The 18,889-nt window shown below is 58.4% G+C and overlaps 1 protein-coding gene across 9 annotated transcripts; it reads right to left on the bottom strand.

The window, feature by feature from the left end:
* Window positions 1–394: 394 nt before the first annotated feature.
* On the bottom strand, window positions 395–18,041 carry AMOTL2 (angiomotin like 2). 9 transcript variants are annotated; one of them, XM_059064567.2, is made up of 10 exons: window positions 17,772–18,041; window positions 14,424–15,218; window positions 11,409–11,706; window positions 10,222–10,366; window positions 9,761–9,853; window positions 5,764–6,059; window positions 4,668–4,975; window positions 3,660–3,877; window positions 2,930–3,109; window positions 395–2,191 (listed from the first exon to the last, which is right to left on the bottom strand). In XM_059064567.2, exons 2-10 carry the CDS (start codon window positions 15,155–15,157, stop codon window positions 2,133–2,135), a joined length of 2,331 nt encoding a protein of 776 aa, XP_058920550.1. In that variant the 5' UTR covers window positions 15,158–15,218; window positions 17,772–18,041; the 3' UTR covers window positions 395–2,132. The 9 variants fall into 9 exon arrangements, with proteins under 9 accessions (XP_058920550.1, XP_066889873.1, XP_066889866.1 ...); XM_067033772.1 differs by having other exon boundaries at window positions 15,133–15,218; window positions 17,772–17,954; XM_067033765.1 differs by lacking the exon at window positions 17,772–18,041 and adding an exon at window positions 17,108–17,213.
* Between the last annotated feature and the right edge of the window lie 848 nt (window positions 18,042–18,889).

The raw sequence follows: 18,889 nt of genomic DNA, 5'->3' as shown, positions 1-18,889 counted from the left end.
CAACCTTCTCCTTAATGCAGCCTCACAAATTCCCAGGACTTGTGGATCCTAGAAGAAATTACACTGTGTAGCCTCCTAGCCTTGCAGATAAGGAGGGACCTGCCTTGCCCAAAGGTTTCCCACAATCAGAAAATGGAAACCAGCCTTCACTCCTCTTGTATGAGACATGGCAGTCACCCTGAGCTGATGGTTTATGGACATGCTCTGGTCAGTGTTTAAGAACCAAGGCGTACAGGAGATGGGGTGGACGAGTAGGGGTCCAGCCCAGTGCTGAGAGTGGTTGGGGACCATGACATGGGTGGACCCCCAAAGTTCCTACCCCCTCTCCTTTCCCTCTCAGTGCAATCTCTCACCTGTGCAAAGACACTGCTTTTAATTACATTTTTTTTTTTTTTATTAAAATACTGTTATACCCAGTGGAATGCAGCAGCAATCCTGGTACAGGGTGGCATAACAAAACAGCCATGTTTACATTTTAAATATTTACGATAACTTAAACATACAGACACACATCATGGTCTTTGGCAGAAAATGTTCACAGCACAAAAAAATACTTTAAAAGAAATACCAAATATTAATCCAAAATATATTAAGTTGTTTTTTTTCTTCCACAATATTTTTTTGCCTTTTTTTCTCTTTTTTCTTTTTTCTTTGTAAACAATGCATATGAACCAAATGCATTTTTCAGCTTTCAAGAGGGGTAGGGGGATTTAAAAAAATATGCAATTGTCCAGCAAATGCAAATGTTTAAAAAGGAAACTTGAGGAACCACGGGAATAAAATAACACATATAAAACCTAAAAACGGTAAAGGAAAAAAAAAAAACAAAACAAAGATTCAAGGAGAACTAAAAACAGTCAAGACAAACTGCTAAAACCCACCAATCGCTCCTGGGGCTGAGCTGGGGGACTCTTTAAGACCAGATGTCAAAGTCACGGCCACTGGCAGGCTGCCATTGGATGCTTCACTCCAGTTCTCAAGCGCCGGCCCTGCTTCAGGGCGCTGGGCACGGGTGGCTCGAGGAGCCAGGCTCACGGCGCCATGCGGTGACGGGGGCTCCATTCAGAGGACTATCTGAGTCACGTCTCATGGACTAATTTTCACCAGCATTGCTCTCTCTCCCAATCCCTCCAGGGTGGGTGGACAAAGACCCTGATGAGAACAAGGCCATCTCTCCAGTTTCCTTTGGGAGAACTGGTGCCGGGAACCCCAGCACAGCAGACTTGTGTGGTGGCTCACTTCACCTGGCTCAGGGCTCATAACCAAACTGACAGGATGTCCCAAGGACAGGAGCTGTGGAGCCATTTCAAGAGGCTGGTGATGGGGGCGGGCGGGGGGTGGTGGTGGTGGTGTCCCGTGGGCATTTCAAACAGGGCTCAAGATGGGGAAAAAGACAGCCAATATCCCGTGGATCGACTGGATCACGGGCCAAGGACTTGAGAAGGGGAGATAACTGGGCAGAGCCGTGGCAGCAGTGATGGGAGCACAGAACGAGGGGATGAATCTGAAGCAGCCCGCTTCAGTCTTCTGTTCCACAAGGAAGGGAATTATGTACAAACCGCACAGTGCATCCCAGTCCTGTCCAAGTGAAGGGGCAAGGCTGTGGCCTCGACGGGCCCCACCAGGTGCAAGTGTGGGTGAGCCCAAGGAGGCAGTGAGGGGCTGAGGAGCGGACCAGGTCGGAGGGACCACGCTGAGCCAGGCCTATTAAACCAGCCCACCTGGTGTTCACAGGCAGCCATCCTTGGCAATCAGCCCCCAAATCAACATATCCTGTCCCCCTCTGCCAGAGTGTCCACTGGGGGTGCAGAAGGGGCTACTCCCTTCTGAGCTTTCAGTTGCTACCCCGGCAGCAAGCCTTGGGCTGCAAGCAGGTTAAGGTCCAGTCCTCATTCCACATGGGCCCAGAGGAATGTGGGGCTACGGAGCAGAGTCTTCTGGGGGCTGGCTGCTCACAGCTCCCCTCTCCCCTGCAGCATCCTTCCTCAGCTCCTGGGACCAGATGGTTAATGGGAATGAGTGCTGGGCTTGGGGAGGGTGAAGCAGCCGCTAGAGGGGCTGCTGGAATGGCCACGTGGCAGAGGGCAGAGGAGAGCAGGGAGTGGTTCGGAGTCCCCAAGGCACCACCTCCTTCAGATCAGTATCTCCACCATGTCCGACAAGTCCTGGACTCTGGATGCAGCAACAGAATCTGGAGAGATAAGAACACAGGCACATGCCAACGAGCATTACCACACGGCTCTTTTAAATCCTACCACGTTTGAAAGATAGGATCTATCTTCACCAACTTTTCCCACCTCAGCTGCCCAGGTCTCCAGAACTTGGCCGACCTAAACACACAGCTCTGCCCCCTCTCAGCTCTCTGTCCAGACCACCAGCCTCCAGAGTGGAAGACGCAGTTGTTTATAACTTGGAACTGGTTGGAGGGCTCGGAGGGAGGGGGGAGAGCCCCAAGGGAGGGAGGCTGCCGCATTCTTTTCATGCCTGTGGTTTTCTGAGATGGTGAGGCCAGGCAAATATGCAAAGACTAATGTGAAAGGGAGTGCAGTAATGGCATCTTCTCAAATTTCTCCTTCCCGGATTCTTTTTAAACAAAGTCTTCTAACTTGAGTGGAAGGGTAACTCACCAAGCTCCATTATCTTAGATATTTAGACTGGCAATAAAAGAAGACTTCCAAAGACAAGATAAAGAGCCTCCCAGGCGGATCTGTCTGTAATCAGGGTTTTCAGTTCCCCTATTCATGCATCCAACCAGCTCTCACGTGTACTGTGGTGGGCCTCACACCCCGCCCACCCATCCCTGTGCAGGGCTCCCTGTGGAGTGTGGGCAACTGGGTCTAGGAACAAAGGGTCAGGGGCCCCAATTCACACCCCGACATGCCCTCAGCCCCGCAGAGAAGTCGGGGGGTGGGGGGGAAAGGGGACCTACCCAGCAAGGCTGTCCTCTGGCCACTGCTGCACCCCAGAGGGCCGTCGGGCTCCAGGCCCAGGCAGGCAGCGGTGCCGTCTGGGGGGCCGTCAGTCTGGGTGCTCCCATCCCTGCTCCCGTGTTTGGCGTGGGCAGCTAGGGGAGCCTCGGCCACCGGCTCCTCCGCCGGGGCCCTGTCTGCTGGAAACGCAGGAGGTTCACAGTTTATTGCCTTGTCCATAAGATGGAGCCCCCACGAAGAACACCCCTACTTAACTGTACCTATTAGGGATGCGAATTGCTCTTGATTTGCAAGAACTTCGATTATAACTAAACGCTCCTGTTTCCAAATGGGAATAACTATCAGGTTGGATTGGGTTCCAAAAACCTGGAGTAGAAGAGCCTTTCAGAAAGGGTTGTAGATTAAATCTTAAAACCGGTAGGGACTCTCGGATTTCTGTGGCATCTGCTTCGAAGGGGGAGTGGAAGGGCTGGTCCAGACGGTACACCTGTACAGGGAGCTCTATTTCTACTTAGATGGTAAGTGGCAGGGGCCAGGGTGGTGGAATTTCCAGAGATGGGGGCTACCAGGGGGACAGCTGTGGGCTGCAGGATCACTGGAGCCAGAGTAGAAGCCAGCTTCCCTGGGTGAGGGGTTGGGACGCCCTGGCTCCTCTGAGCCTCAGTTCTGAGAGGAAAGGCCTGAGAACACCCTAGCCTCTGCCTCTACCGCTCACCCGCCTCCTCTCACCTGCAGCCAGCCGGGCAGGGGCATCCACCTGCTGCTCGCTGGAGGAGAGCCCATGCCAGCCCTGGGCCCCTGCTGCTGCAGCCACGAAGATAGATGGCACCGACTTGGCGGGCCTCAGGGAGCCTTGGGTGGCCTTGCCAGGATCCTTCCTGGAGCGCTGCTGAAGGACCTTGATCACCACATCCTTCTCCAGGATCTGGGCGTGGAGCACCTTTAACCTGAGGGGTGAGAGGCCATGCTTGCATCTTCAGACCTACAGATCCAACGGCCCCCATCCTTCCCGCCTTGTAGAAGTTGGAGGGAAAGCCTTTCCTACAACCAGGATGGGCTCTCCTGGCTTTGCAGCAGGGGCCAGGAGGGGGCCTTCAGAAATGCCATCACAGCTCTTGGAACTGGATGCTCTGAAAACTGCCTGTGCGTGAAGTGCTGGGCCCTTCTCACACCAGCAAAGGCAGGTCAGCAAGGGGCAGGTTCTGGGTTCATCCAATGACAGCGATGGTACAACCCCCGTCCTGGAGGGCCACCCCCAAGGGCTGTTGACCAAATGGGCTCAGTCAACGTGCCTGTGCTTTTGAGCCAGGCATAGGTTAAATGGAAACCTTGTGGGGCCTCTGAGATTGTTTTTGCAGAGAGAACACTAGCTAGCTACCCCCAGGCCAGGGGCCTCGGCCACATTCCTTCTGGGGGTGGTACATGGTGTGGACTCAGTAGGAAAGTCTTACTCTCTGATTTACATGGGGGAGGGGGAGGGGATAGAGTCCCAGAGCCTTGGATGGCATCCAACAGTGGGGTCTCCTGGGCAGACCAAGGACTTGGTTGGTACCTCTGGGAAAGAAGACATGTATGATGCCAGCTATGCCAAAAGCGTGGGGGTCAGTTCAGAAGCAGGAGGGACCGTTAGGCCAGGTGGGGCGAGGGGTGTTTATCACGGATTAAGGACGGGGCTGGGATTTGACATCGCCACTCCCTGCCCCCACCCACCCAGGTGCCTGGCCTGTAATGCCCAACCTGCTTTCCATGTCCTGATGCCTGTGGCCACCGGTGAGCAGGCCCTCGTTGAAGCTGCTGCTGGGCGAGGGCTGGGGGGAGTGCCGGATGAGAGTGGTGTCGCGCTGGGCGGCAGCCGTGGCGGCCGCGTCCACGGCGAACTGCCTCATGGCGCGTTCCTCCAAATACTTCTGCTCCCACTTGGTCATGTCGGCCTCCAGCGCCAGGACCTGCTCCTCCTTCTCCCGTAGCTGCTCCGACAGCCGCACGGCACTGAGCTCCGGGGGCCCGCCGCTGCTACTGCCGCCACCGGGGGTGCCTGCCTGTCTCTGCGGAGAGAGGAGCGCCGTGGTCAGGGGCGGCAGCTGGGGCGTGTCGGCCACAGGCCCTCGCCTCCACAGGAGGACTCTCACCGAGCCTTGTGCTTGGTCAGCCTCCCCGTACCCTCTTCTCAGCCCGCTTCCACCCAGAGACAAAGGGGAGGCACGGGTCCCCACAGCCCCGCCCCAAATCCTGTGGCCAAGGGTGTGAGAAGATCAGGTCTGCCTTTGCGTAGTGACCACACCAATCATCTTCCCATCTGGGAAAGAGGTGCAACTCAATGGCACTGGGACAACCGGTGTAAACTAGGACAGAACTGGGCCATCCAGGAGGTCTGGTCACCCTATCTCTGTGGGAAGGGTAAGGTTGGGAGTGGAGACAGAACCCTATCTGGTCTGTAAACACAAGAGCCATTCACACAGTCCCAAGTGAGGATAAAGACTCAGGATCTGGGCGACTATCTTCCCCCATGATCCTGAGGAGACACACAAGAGGTGGCTAGTCTCCTCCATCAATGCCCCTGAGTGACTCTCTCTAGAGACCAAGTGTGCCAACCCGCGCTGCTGCTGAGGACAGAGGCCCAAGTCTTGAGTCCCCGAGGTTGGCACACGGCCCAGTGGCAAAGCCTCTGCTAAGACTGGTGGCTGGGAGGGGCCTTCAGCAAGGCTGGCACAGATCACCCTGGCTTTCCGAGGGGGAGCTCGGCCCGGATCTCAGCAGGGGCTCCCGGGGGCTTCAGAGCTGGCCTCCTCGATGCTGCCCCAGTTCTGCCACCTCCACGGTCTTCCCAGCTCACCTGCTGCGCACGCAGGGCCTTGAGTTCCTGCTCCAGGCGCGTCCGCAGGCGTAGCTCCAGCTGCTCACGCTTCTCGCAGGCGGCCTGCAGCTGCCCCAGGGCCTGCTGCAGCCGCTCCACCTTCTCCACGTACGCCTGCTTCTTCCGCAGCTCCCCCTCGGCTCGCGCCGCCCGGCCCTGCGCGTTGCTCAGAGCCTGCTCCAGCAGCTCGGCCCGCCGCCGCTGGTCCTCGATGGCTCCGCGCAGCACTGCCGTCTCCCTCTCCAGCCTCTCCTGCTCCTGCTGCTGCCCACAGCCTGCAGGGACACAGGGAGGGGCCTGGGCAGCGATGGCAGCCACCTAGCTGGCCCCACTGAACGCCCCCACGGACTGGGCTCCGTGCTGCCGCTGCACCAGCAAGACTGCACCTTATCCTCCCCACGGCCTACGAGTTAGGTCCCCTTATGAACCCCACTGCATGGGCCAGGAAACTGAGGCTGGCTCGGGTTAAGTCATGAGTAAAGGACAGCACCAGGTCGGGGCCCTTGCAGTAATCACGGGGCTACACTGCTGCTCTGCTGGGACACGGCCTTGCCAGGAGAGAGCCCCAAATACTGCCCACGTGCGCCAGGTGTCACCATTTCCAAAACACATTCACAGTTTCCCTCGAGCCTCACGTTGACACTAGAGACTGGACCGGTAGGAACTGTGACGCCCATTTGCAGATGAGAAAATGGAGGCCCAGGTGGACTGTCGCGTGGTCATCATTCAAGTGGAAGAATGAAGGAAAGGGGAAGAGACCACCGTGTGCTGCCCCAGGAGCCAGGCACTTACACATCTTATTCCACCTAAGCCTCCAGTCACAGTCCCTTGAGGCAGGATTTGTGACCCCTCAACTTAAAGGGGAGGAAACATAGGAGGCGAATGGTGCCGCCAGGATGGGGACCCAAGTCAGCCTGCCTCTGAAGGACCAGGTTGCTTGGCTGTGGTGTGAGGCCCTCATACCTAGAGGGCTCCCCAAGTGGGCTCCAGGGCTCATTCTGTGGACCCAGGCGCCCCTACCCGCAGAGTGTGTGGGCCGCCCGCCTTGCTGGAGGGCAGAGGGGGACAGGCTCTGGGGCCTGCCTGATGGACTCAAAGGCGCTCTCTAGAGCAGCACTATCATAGCGTGGTGGAACTGTCTGTTGTAATGGACTTGTCCTACACCGTGCCAACCAGTGCAGTAGCCACTAGGCATGTGGGGCTACTGGGCACTGGAAATGTGGCTAGTGTGAGGGAAGAGCTGAATTTTTCATTTCATTTAATTTTAATTAATTTTAATCTTTGGGCCATCTTTAACCTTTCTACCTATCATACAGGACAGTACAAGCTCTGGAATAGAAGAGTGAAGGCTTGGGACCTGGCGGCACAAGGGAGGATTCATTTACTCAGGGCCCTGGGGCACACAGGGAGGACACAGGCGACTGACCCAGGTCAGCTCTGGTTCACTCTGGATTTCTGAAGGCTGGGGTCCAGGCTGGCCTCATTCTTTGGGGTGGAGGGAAAAGATGGCAGAGCTCAGTAACACTGAAATTGAGCCTTTCATCCCAAGCTGGCCTGACACCTGAGTGGGGTGGAGGGGGCAGGCAGGAGTGCTGACTGGGACTTTGGACCTGGAGATAGCGACTCCGTCCTGGGAGGCTTCACAGAGCCCAACAGCTTACAGAGTTTACAGGAAGGCTGCATCTCATCCCAGTCTTACGATGGCCCCATCTTACAGCCTCAGAATCTGAGGCTCATTGGGAAGAAACTGCCCAAGGGGTTAGGGCTGGAAGAACCAGGCCTCAGGACTCAAGGCCAGGTCCCCAGGGAGGACAGGGCCTGACCTGAGCTGGAGGTCTGTATGGCTTGCCTAATAGGAAAAGCAGATGGCACTGGTGATAGTGGCCACACTTCCCTACTAGTGTTGACTGACTCCAGAAAAAAGTTGAGATCAACCAGAGGCATCTTCCCTGAGAATTCTGGTTTCCCCATGGCTATTGGGAGAAAGGAAGGGCTGCTCGGCATCCGTCAGCCCTTGGGGAGGATCGCCAGGACCCAGCCTTTGGCTTCCAGAAGCTTCCTGCCACCTCCCACACCTCTAAGGCCCTGGCAGTGGCTGGCAAGCCTGAGCCCTTGGCCATCCGCAGCCACCGGGATAAAACCCTGGGCCTGTCTAGCGGGCAGTGGGCAGGGGTGCTCCCGGGTGCTCCCAGGCCGGGGTGGCCGCTAATCCGGGAGACAGGGCGAGGGGCCAAGGGCGAGTGAGCAGTGGAGGGAGCTGGCGGCCTTTCCCCCTGGGAAAGCGGGGCCCCACCGGCACGTCCCAGTCCCTTTGTCCCAGGGTCTTCCCTCCTCCCGCAGTGCGGGCGGGCGGGGCGCGGGAGGGAGCGGCGGCGGCGGCGGGGCGGAGCGCAGCGGAACAGCCCGGGCTCAGGAATGCCTGGCATCCAGGTCACCCGCCGCTGCCAGATTAATGGCTCCAGCCCGGAGCCAAGAACAGCCTGGCGCTCGCTCCCCGGGGAGCGGAAACGCCTCCAGGCCGGCCTCCCCCCTCGCCCCTCCCCCGCCCGCTCCCAGAAACCCGCCGGTGACTTCCTTTCTTTGGCAGAGCCCGGCCCCCAAAGTCGGCCCTCTGCTACAGAGGGCCCCATTCTGCCCCCTTCCTGAAACCCGCCCTCTCCGGACTCCCACCGGGACCCCCGGGGCCGTCCCCTCCCCCCTCTCCCTCACCTCCACCGCCTCCCTCCCAGAGACCCTAAGTCATCGCCTCCTGCCAGTACAGCCCCGCCTGCTCCCTGCCCACCCGCAACTCGCAGGCCTTCAGTGCTGGGCTCCAGTCGGCCCTGTCCAGGGCCGAGCCCTCCTTGAGGAAGGAGGTGCTGCCAGCACAGCTCAGCCCTCAAGCTGCCCCTCCACTTTTGGACACCCCCTAAGTATCCAGCTTCAGCACAGAGGGCTTTCTGATGGGTTCCTACTTCCTCGAAGCCACCCTTGCCCAGACACCAGCCGCCCCCACTCCACTCCTTTGCAAACACCCTAACACCACTACAGCACATAGTAAGAGCATACAGGAGGAGTTTAGTAAATAACTACCTCTCTGTCTCTTCTGACTGCTGCAGCTTCTTCCTACTGCTGAGCTCGGGGCTCCCTTTGTCCTCCCCCTTCCCCCAAACTCTCTGCTCGCACCTCCACTTGAGCTATCCTGCTGCTTCTTCACCTGTCGCCTGCTCCCCACCCTGCTACCCCACAGAGCCCCTCTCTCAGGCTGCTGGGGACCTCTCCTCAACTCACCTCGCCTCCAGGGCCAGGCCACCCTTGTTCCCTGGAATCTGGGGTGGAAGACCCTGCTCCTTCCTCAAGCTTACCGCCTCTCTTGACCTCCCTGCCCTGGCACCTTCCTGACCTGTTCCTGCTGTGCTCCATGCCAGCCAGGGGCTCAGCACAGCTGTACTAGTGAACAAATGAGTGACTGAATGGATGAGTCAACAATGAACTCATCTGTTCTTCAAGAAGCCTCTGACCACCTGAGCCCCTTCTTTGGGCTGCCCTGTTAGTTAGGCTCCATTTTTGGCCGGTGCCTCCACCTGTTACGGCCCAGCCTCACCATGATCCCCAGCTTCCCGCATTCCCCCTGGGCACCCCCTGGGAGACTCAGACTCTTCCTTCTCTCTCATCCCACCTGTCTCCAAGGCTCTCTGGCCTCCCCCGTGCTTCTGAAGGACACCGAATCGACGGTCAGCACCACAGGTCAGCAAACCACAGCTCCCCAGCTATCCCTCTGGACCCACTGATTTCCCCAATACACAGAGAACCAGATCTTGTTCCTCTTCAGAAAACTACCCCTCCCCCAGGTCTAGTCCACTGCTGGGTGTGTAGTAGGCACTCAGTAAACCCAAGCTCCAAGCACTGCTTTGATAGAGGAGGCCGATCCTCCCTGTCCAGAGGGGCTGTCCTGGCCACACCTGTGGCCAGGCTCCTGAGTGGGACCCCTACTCACTTTGAGCCAGCAACTTGGCCACCATGTCCTGACTGCCTGCCTGCGCTTCCTGCGTCTTGCTTGCCAGGCGCCGGTTTGCAGATTCCAATCTCTCTGTGTCCAATAAAGAAAAGAGGCTTTAAGGAAAAATGTTTGAATACAGGTGAAGCTGCCTGCTGGGGTGTCCCCTGGGTCCTATCTGTCGGGCTGCATTCTCCAAGTTGGGGGTGGGCTCATAGGGAAGCCCCAGGTCATCCTGGGCCACATGGGGGTGGGAGCTCCACGAGGGGCCCTAAGGTCTAGAACACAGAGACAAGCATCTCTCTATCAAGGAGGCCCCCAAGGAGTCTCAGCCTAGTCCCCTGTGAGTCCATTTGTACTATTATTGCAGAGGACAGAGATTCTGAATCATTCCCTAGAACAGAGGGATCAAGCTGTCCGCAGGCACCCCCCACCCCTCCCCCTGGGTGAGCTGTCCTCACCTCTCAGATCCCGGTTGAAGTCCTGCAGCCGCCTCATCTCACTGTCCATCTTGTTCCGCATAGTCTTCTCCAGGGCCTCCCGCTTGGAAGAGGCCCTCGTCAGGCTCTCGTGGGCCTCAGAGAGCCGCTGGATTTCGCTCTCCAGCTGCAAGAGGCAGACAGCAGAGCTGAAGGAAGGGGAGAGCCCCCAGGGAGGGAGTGGTGTGTCAAGGTCCCCTCCCCGGACCCCGGCTGATCTGCCATTCCCCATCAGAAAGGGTGAGAGAGGAGGATCAAAAGCCACAGCAAAAAAATCCACCTAGTTCTGGTGGGATGGGCTGCAGCCTGTAGCCTCTAGAGGTGGACCGGACTGCTGGAACAGGCAAGCGAGGGTCCCTTCCACGGTCCCAAGGTCCTGAGCAAACCCAAGGCCAGGTTCTCCAGAAATGGCTGCCTGCAGCGTGATTAATAAGAGCAGCTTTCTGGGGCCCACCGTCCAGAAAGAAGCATCTTCCTTTTGTCTGGCTTCTACTCAGAAATCTGAGCACAATGGGCCAGGAGTGGGCACTCAGACTCCAGCCATGGTCTGGAGGGAGGACTTATCTTGGACACCGCAGGATGGCCTCGGGAAGCCCGAGGCCACCCGCTAAGGCTGAGCGCACAGCTGGTAACCCTTCACTAAGAAGGGAGCACCAGACCCCAGCCTGAGCCGCCTCTGCTTGGAGGATTGGCCTCTCCAGCCGTCGCCATCCACCCCAGAGGGCCAGCCTGGCCCTGGCTGCCCCTCCCACTTGGCGGCTGGCAGGTTCTGCACGTGCTCCTCGCTGGCCTGTGATTCCAATAAGTCGCTCGTTTTTTCCAAGAGGAGGGGCTTCCTCTGTGGCCAGGGCTGGCCTGGAACAGACTTGCTGTTGTGTGGGGGATACAAAGGGCTCTCTGTGGGAGGTGTCCACGGGAGGGGATGTGTGCAGGGGAAGGGTGCGAGTGTGAGGGAGCCGTGAATGGGCTCTTTCTAATCACCACTGGGCAGCAGCTGCTCACGCTTCAGGCCTGCTGTGCCGGCCGCTCCCCAGCTGTCTGGAGCCAGCCAGGGAGGGTGCACGAGGGATGGGGGCGGGGGCTGAGGGTCGGCTGAGAAGCCCAGCCAGGCCAGCCCCGTCGGGGTCCCTCCTTCCCCCTGTCCCTGCGAGGCCCCCAGCAGGGCCTACCTTCTCGATGCGGCCGGCCTTCTCCACCGAGCTCTCCAGCTCCCTCTTCAGCCTCTCATTGTCCCTCTGCAGCCTGGCATTCTCCCTCAGCACGGTCTCCATCTGGACCAGGTGGGCACTGCCCGAGGAGGCCTGGGAGCTTGCTGGGGCCTCCACCCCGGGTAGGCTGAGGGACCCTAGCGGGCCCTGGCTGAGGGGAGCCGGGGATGGGGGCGGGGGGTGCTCCTGGGGCTGCTGCAGGTACTGGTACTGCTGCCGCTGCTGGAGGAACACAGGGGGCACCTGGGCCTGCAGGATCCTGGGGGACAGAAGAGTAGGTGCTCAGAGACCGAGGAGCCACCCCGAGTCGCCCCAGCCCTCTTGGGCAGACAGCCTCCCCACAGCGTGAGGCGGCGGCTGGTGGGGAAGGCCTTTCCACATGAGGTCCTCAAGACCTTCAAGGGCCAGGGGAGCCAGGGCTGGAGGGGATTAACATGAGCATGCTTACTTCATGCCCAGCTTCACTGGGGCCGAGGCCTTGGGGTTCAGCCTGAGCAGTCCTAGCAACCCGAGCTTAAATAAGAGATCTTGAAAGTGCACTCTTGACCCTTCTCATCAATAGAAGGCTCTTTTTGAGTCTGGAGGTCACATCCATCATGACTGAACACACAAACTTCCAGGACCCTGGGCCACTTGGTGTCTGTTCCGGCCCCTGGTGTCAGGCCCTGCGCTCACACTCACTTCTTCTCCCTCCTATTTTGGGTCCCGTCACCCCTTGAGGAAACATTTTTAGAAGACTGCAGCTAAGGTTAGAGCGGCGAGACACATGTCAAGGGTAGAGTCTGGGCTCCAGAGTCTGACAAAATAGGCATTCAAACTCCGGCTCCAGCGTTGAAGCCCACGGTGCGGCAGGACTCCGCTCAATCACGAGGATAAGGTTCTCAGCCTCAAGGGGGTTTGTGAGGGCTACATTTGCCTGGCAGAGTGCTGGGCCTGCAGTGGGCGTTCCCACAATGACGGCCCATCCTCCGTCTCTCCTAGTGGAGACCGCAGCTTACTCTCTGCTCAGAGAGTAAATGTGACCCAAACACTGGATTTTCTGGGGCATAGCGGTTGCCTCAGGACTACGACAATAGCCTGAGTTTAGGGACAATGTCCTACTGGTGTAACGTCAGCCTCAGGGCCCCATGTCAAGGGAAGAAGCAAAGAGCAGGAGGCCTGTGGGGTCACAGAGCCTTTCCGGGGCCTTGTGGCTCTAAGTGTAAAAGAGCTGATGGCCTCAGTTTCACCAGGAACTTTCCCAAGTCCCGGAAGCCCCACATGAGTCCATCACCTCAGCACCCATGCCTGCCCTTCCCCTCATCCCTCCCCTTCATCCTTCCCCCTCCAGACTCCGGCTCCCCTGCCCCTCTTATGACCCTAGGCTATAAGAACAGTCCCTGCCCCCAGTTCCCGGAAAGCAAGCCTCACGGAGAGGCTGGCAGATGTATTTCTCTTACTGCCCAAGGTAGAGCTTCCAGTGAGAGCTGAGAGTCCCCACTGGAACGTGCAAACTCTCCCTGTGCTGCTAAATGTGGCATCTTGGGGTTGCTTCTTGAACTTGTTCCCCCTGCCCTGGGCCAGGCAGACACAAATGGCATTCTTTGGGGATGACTTGGCTCTGAGAAAGAATAGAGCCTCCTTTCCTTCACACTTGCTCTCCCTTCCCCTGTTCGCCCCTCCCCCTCCCTCTTTTTTTGTTCTCCTGCAAACAGTCTACTTCCTTTCCACGATATTATCTTTTCCTGACAGGGCTCAATAAGGCTGGTTCAAGAGAAGAAACCACGACTCAGCTTCCGAAACTCTCCCAGGACGGTGCCCTGAGAAAGGAGATAAGGTAGGGGGGCCTGGGAGGTGGAGGGTGGCGAAAACCCACAGGCTCCATCTTCTGGTGCCTTCATTCCAAGCTATCACGTCACTCATTTCTCGAGAGCTAAGAAAGGCATCTTTCCCGGGAAAGGACACACAGTGGGAAAGTGGGTGACTAAATGAGGACTCAGAAGGCATGAAGAGAACCAGACTTGGACCTTGGGCCATCAGAGAAAGAAGGCGTCTGCAAACCTTCAGGCTCCTCTGGTGGGGCTTCCTGGACCGCTGTGCGGGGGAGATGCCGGGCGTGTGAAAAGGGCGGGCGTGTGTCAGCTTCTCAGAAGGTGCGGGGCCAAGGAGAGCCTCATTTCTAGGAACTCTATTTCTGCAAACTATCTAGGCTTCCTGCCCCTCCCGGGCATCCCTGCTTCCATTCTAGCCTCTAGAATCCATTCTCTACATGCAGCAGAGGAACCTTTTTAAAAAGGTAAAAGCCAAATCGCATCCTCTAAAGGCTTCCCTTCACACTGAGAATCAAACACTAAGCACCCCCAGCAGCCTCTCCGGAGCCTCCACAGAAAGGGGCTCACCTGGACCAAGAATCCTCTCCCACTCCAGGCTCCAGCCACATGGATCACACAGAAAAACATGAAAGGAAATGAATGGTAGGGACAGGGCAGCTCCCACCCCGGTGTAGGAGCGGGGAGAGGTCCCTAAGGAGGCCATCTGGTCCTTTCTTCCTACCTACAGTTAGGAATGCCTCCCAGTAATCACAGAAAGCAAACATGTCCACTTGTTCTTAGAAACCTCCAGAGAAGGAGGTCCCACCTTCTTCCCACTTAACTTGGAAACAGTTTGGCAATGATTCCCAACCCTTGTCTTTGCAAGTTTTTTCTGAAACCCAACCTTTAACCCCCTGCTGTAATTCATAGCCTCTGAGAACCCTAGTTACTCAACTGCTACAGCCAATTAGATGATGGTGTCCACCTCCAAATTAAAGCAAGGGATGCCGCTACGTTCTCATGTGACCCTGGCTAAATCCCTCTTTCCTTCCAGCATTAGCTCCCATCTCAGGAGGGAGAGGGTATCATCGGCCTTCCTCTGGAGCTCGCCAGGCTTCTGAGGCTCTTCACCCTGGGAGAACTACGCTGGAAGCCAAGAGCTTGAAGACCGAGGTTGGGCAGTTACCTTACTTCCGCATGCTGGAAGTGCGGGCTGCCACGGGTGCGGTACCGCGGGTCGGTGACAGCGGACGTGGTCTCATGAGCTAGCACGATGTGTGGGTACTGAGGTGGAGGTCCGCGGGGCTCCGGGCCCTCGGCAGGGGCGCCCCTGGGCAGGGGTCCCTGCTGGTTGCGAGCCAGCTGGGGGAAGCTGTGGGAGGCGCTCATGTGGCTGGGGGTACGGGCCCCGTTCCTCTCCAGGGACAGCTGCAGGAGCCGCTCGCTCAGGGAGCGCACGTGCCCGTGCCTCAGCTCACGCAGGGCCTCATCCTGCCTCCGACTGCCACCCGGGGCCCCGCGGGGATCCCGGTCCCCCATATGTGGCTGGGGCCCCGCCTGCTGAGCCGCATAGTACTGTGAGTGGGCTTTGGCCTCCTCATAGGTGGGCAGCTCCTCGCCCTTGCCGGGCTGTGGGCACAGCCGGTAGAGGCTGTTCTCTGCCAGGTGGGTCTCGGTGCCCTGGTGCTCCTGGCCCTGGGGCTCCTGCCTTGTGGCCTGCTGCAGCACCTGACTGTCCTCGGGGGCCACGATCTCCATGGGGGCCTGGGGGCTCCCTGTGCCCCCAGCCCCAGCCCCACCCCGTAGGGCCTGCTGCTGGATGGCCAGCAGCGTGCGGGTCTCGGTCAGGTTGCCATAGCGCAGCTGCTCCTGGATGAGGCGGTGCAGGACCGTACCCGAGGAGTCTTCCAGTGTCCTCATGCTTCCTGGGCTTGCACACCACCGCCTGGACAAAGGCCAGCGGCACCTGGCCCCAGAGCACCTGGGAGGAGAGAAAGAAGACCACTCAGTGCAAGCACATGGGAAAGGGGGGGGGACTTTCCATTACTGTCTGGTCAAAGGCACAATGGTAAAGAGCAAGGCCATGGAGGGGCACACAAGCCTGGGTTCAACTGCCAATGCTGCCATCTACTGATTAAAGCAAGTCCCTTAACTTCTGAGCCTCAGTTTCTCCATCGGAAATATGGAAAGAATAATGCTAGCCTCACGGAGTTGAGAATTAAAACAGGCAATGGCTGTTGAGCTCCTGGTGTACCGTAAATCCCTGGCAAAGGACTGCCATTATAATCATATTCATAGAGACTTACTGTGCCTAGAGAAAAACACCAGTAACATAGACACCAGGAACCTTGGCCTCCTGCAGTCAGCTTCCCGTCAAAGAGCCTGATGAGAGACGAGTGCAGGCCTAATTCAGCTCTAACCACTGAGACTTCCAGTCCAGGGGTGGACAGGGCCCCAGTTTATTGGCAGGTGAGAAAGAATGAGTCCAGCCTGGTAGAAGCCCTAGGCAAACAGCTCCCAGGACCCTCTAGGATGAAGCATGCCCGAGTGCCGGCCTTGGCACAGCTAACTCACCACCCTTTACTCTGCTGAGCCCTCCCTGTCATGGGATGACCTTGGCAGTCACTCTGCAAGGTGAACAGGAAGAAGGAAAAAATGCATCTGGATTGGTGAATAAGGGATGAAAGAAGAGAGACTATAATAGGACAATGGTTTTGTGAGATGAGGCAAAAAGGTGCCACCCATCAAGGTTTGTGGGCCAGTCATAGTCTGTGTGCTGACAGTAAGTGCACACGTGCTCCAGGAAAAAAGAAAGGGTGGCACGATGTCTTCGATTTTATGATTACCACTCCCAGCTACACACACACTTGCTCCTTGGGAGTGCCCTGATGGCCCTCTAGGCACGCAGGGGATGATGGGCCCTCAGCATCTTGACATGGGTAACACGACTTGAGCCGACTGAAGAAGTAAGGAAGCGAGCGGGGAGGCTCTTGGCTGCAGGCACCTGGGGCTGGGGGCTCTGAGCCTAAACTGCAGGAAGATAATATCTCCTGCGGAAGATGTTCCCTTCTGAGCCTGGGCTCCCAGTGTCTCATGGCCTGGCAGGCTACCCACCTCACCCAGTTTCCTTTCCACAGCCTCCTCTACCACAGACCTCCAAACTGGGATTCAGGGAAGATCAAACAAAACCCACACCTCCGGAGGTCCTGTGTGCACGTGAGGAGGACAGTGGGAGGAACGCAGCCCCCCCTCTGCCCCAAAACTAGCCCCAGTGCCCTGCTCCAGTTAGGGCTTGGCCGACTGGTAGAGCAGCCATTCCACTCCCTCCTCCCAGCTGCCCAGAACCGGGGAGAGGGAGATGCGTCTGGAGGGTACTCTGTATTCATCCTTCCTGGCACCCCCTCATCCCCCCCCGCCCCAAACACACAAGGAGGGGAGATGCAAGACTCTAGAGCTACCCGAGGCAAAACAAACCGGAATCAATTCCCCCTAGCGTTTCATCCACGGGGCATTCCTAAGTTAATCACTGTCTGGGCTGACTGCAGCCGAGGAGGACCGGAGAATGCAGCTTTCCGGACAGATTCCAGGCCCTCTCCCCACCAACAGTGTGCCTGGGTGCAGGGAACACCTCTCGCGCCTCTCATCCCGCGTTTGTCCAGGTCAAGCCCCTCGGAAGCACATCCTTTCAGCTGAGCCGCTACTAAAATCTGCGCCCGCGACCCGGGTCGTGCACCCCTGCTGCACTAGCGCGCCAGGATCTCTGAAACACCCTCTTCTAAGCAAGCACGCAACTCTGGCCTTTGCCTGGGCTCACGCTCTCCTAAGGAACCAAAGCGAGGGTATCTAAGACCGCACCCCATCCCGCCCTACCCGGACTCCTGGCTGACTACGAGCACCCGGTGCCCGCCGCTGCGCCGTAAGCGGGGTGGACGACGGTAGCCCGTGGTCCGGAGAGATCTTTAAGCGTCGTGAAGCCGCCTCCCTCCCTCCCTCCCGAGCCCTCTTTGTTTTCCAAATGCTCCAGCGCTGACGTCAGCGGGCTGGACGGCAAGCTGCATTCTTTCTAACTGAGAGCCAGACCGTGGCTCAAGAGAGGATCTTCCAAGGAAGACAAAGAGGAATTCTTGGGCTAGTTGGGGGGCAAAGACACCTGTAACCCCTACCTAACCAAATCAGCCCCCAGAGCGCTGCAAATTGAGCTCCAAGCGGCGCCTTCCGCCCATATCCGCATCCCTGGCTTCCCTTCTTCCCCACCCGCGACCCCAAACACCCACTACGCTCTCCCCAGAGGCTGCCCCCTCCTCCAGCCCCAGCGGACCCGCGCGCCTTCGAGAGACTCCAGGCGACCCGCAAGACACCCCCGGGCGGAGCGGCCCTTGCCCTGCTTCGCGGCTGCCGGGAAAGGCGCGCTGTGCCCTGGAGGACGCTGGGTCCGCTCCGCTCCCACTCCCGGAAAAGGCGAGGCTCGGGTTTCGGCTGGGGCGAGTCTCTGCGGCCCCGCGCGCTCCCCAAAGCGCCGAGCAGCCTTCCTTACCGCAGCGGCCCGCGGGTGCTCGGCGCGGTCAGACCCGACGACCCGGCCCGGCCCGCCTCGGCTCAGCGCGGCGGCTGAGGTGTGCTCTCGGCCGTGGCGCCGACGCTCTGGCCGTTTGGGCCCCAGCACGCAGCCCCAGGGTCGGCCAGCGCCGGAGGCGGCTGCTATGCCAGGAATGTGAGAGTTTCAGGTTCCCCCTCGGGATCAAAGCGAACCACAAATAACCTCGCAGCGCGCCGCCCTCCTCCGCCCTCCGCCTCCTCCCGCCCCCTCCTCCCCGGCCCCTCCTTCCTCCGGGGAGGCGGTGCTGAGGACCCGGAGGCCCCGGCCTCCTGGACTCGCGGCGACCCTCCCCGGCCTGCACCCCCTGCTCTGCCTTCGGAGCTGCTAGGGACTGAGTCCAACTTGGCCCCTTACCTCCTCCCACCACGTTCCTGCCTTCCTCTCTCCTCCAGCTCCATCGGCAGGACGACCCAGGGCCATACATCGCATGCCCCCGAGGGACCCTGGGTGTTGCTTCGGGACGTGGTTGGGAGTGAGGGGGCTTGGGGTGTGTGTGTGTGTGTGTGTGTGTGTGTGTGTGTGTGTGTGTGTTGTGTACAGGGAGGGAGGACTGCGAAGATGTCCCTATCTGCCCGGCTTGAACCTTGCCGCCGGGGAAGAGATGACTCTTGCTTCCAGCACTAAGCCTCGCTGGTTGTCGCCGGCGGCAACCTTCGAATTGCACTTTTCTTGTTTACAAACACCTCCGCCACCTCTTTAAGGACCTGTCTCCACAGGAAGTGTGAATCTGGGTTGAAAAATCTGGTTAATTTGCTCCACTTAACTAGCTGAATCACCCGCCGCCAGGCGCTTTGTCCACTTCTTCCCAAAGAAGGCAGTAAGGAGCAGCCCTTTAAGGAAAGCGTACGGTGTGCTTCCGCCTGGTCGTCCCAGCCAGCCCTTCCAGTTATCCTCCCAGGGATTTCTGTTATCACCCGTGTTTTATAAATGAGGAAACCAAGGCTCAGAGAGGTTAATTAGCTTGCCCAGCGTCACACAGAGAGTAAGTGATGAAGCCAGGTAACCAGCGGGCTGCAGGTTCTCATTCCCAGAACTTTTCCACAGCCAGCAGAATC

This window comes from Kogia breviceps, chromosome 5, assembly GCF_026419965.1.
Source record: "Kogia breviceps isolate mKogBre1 chromosome 5, mKogBre1 haplotype 1, whole genome shotgun sequence".
NCBI lineage: Eukaryota > Metazoa > Chordata > Mammalia > Artiodactyla > Physeteridae > Kogia > Kogia breviceps.
Note: the sequence above shows the minus strand (reverse complement) of the source record. Positions and strands in the feature narration are given on the sequence as shown.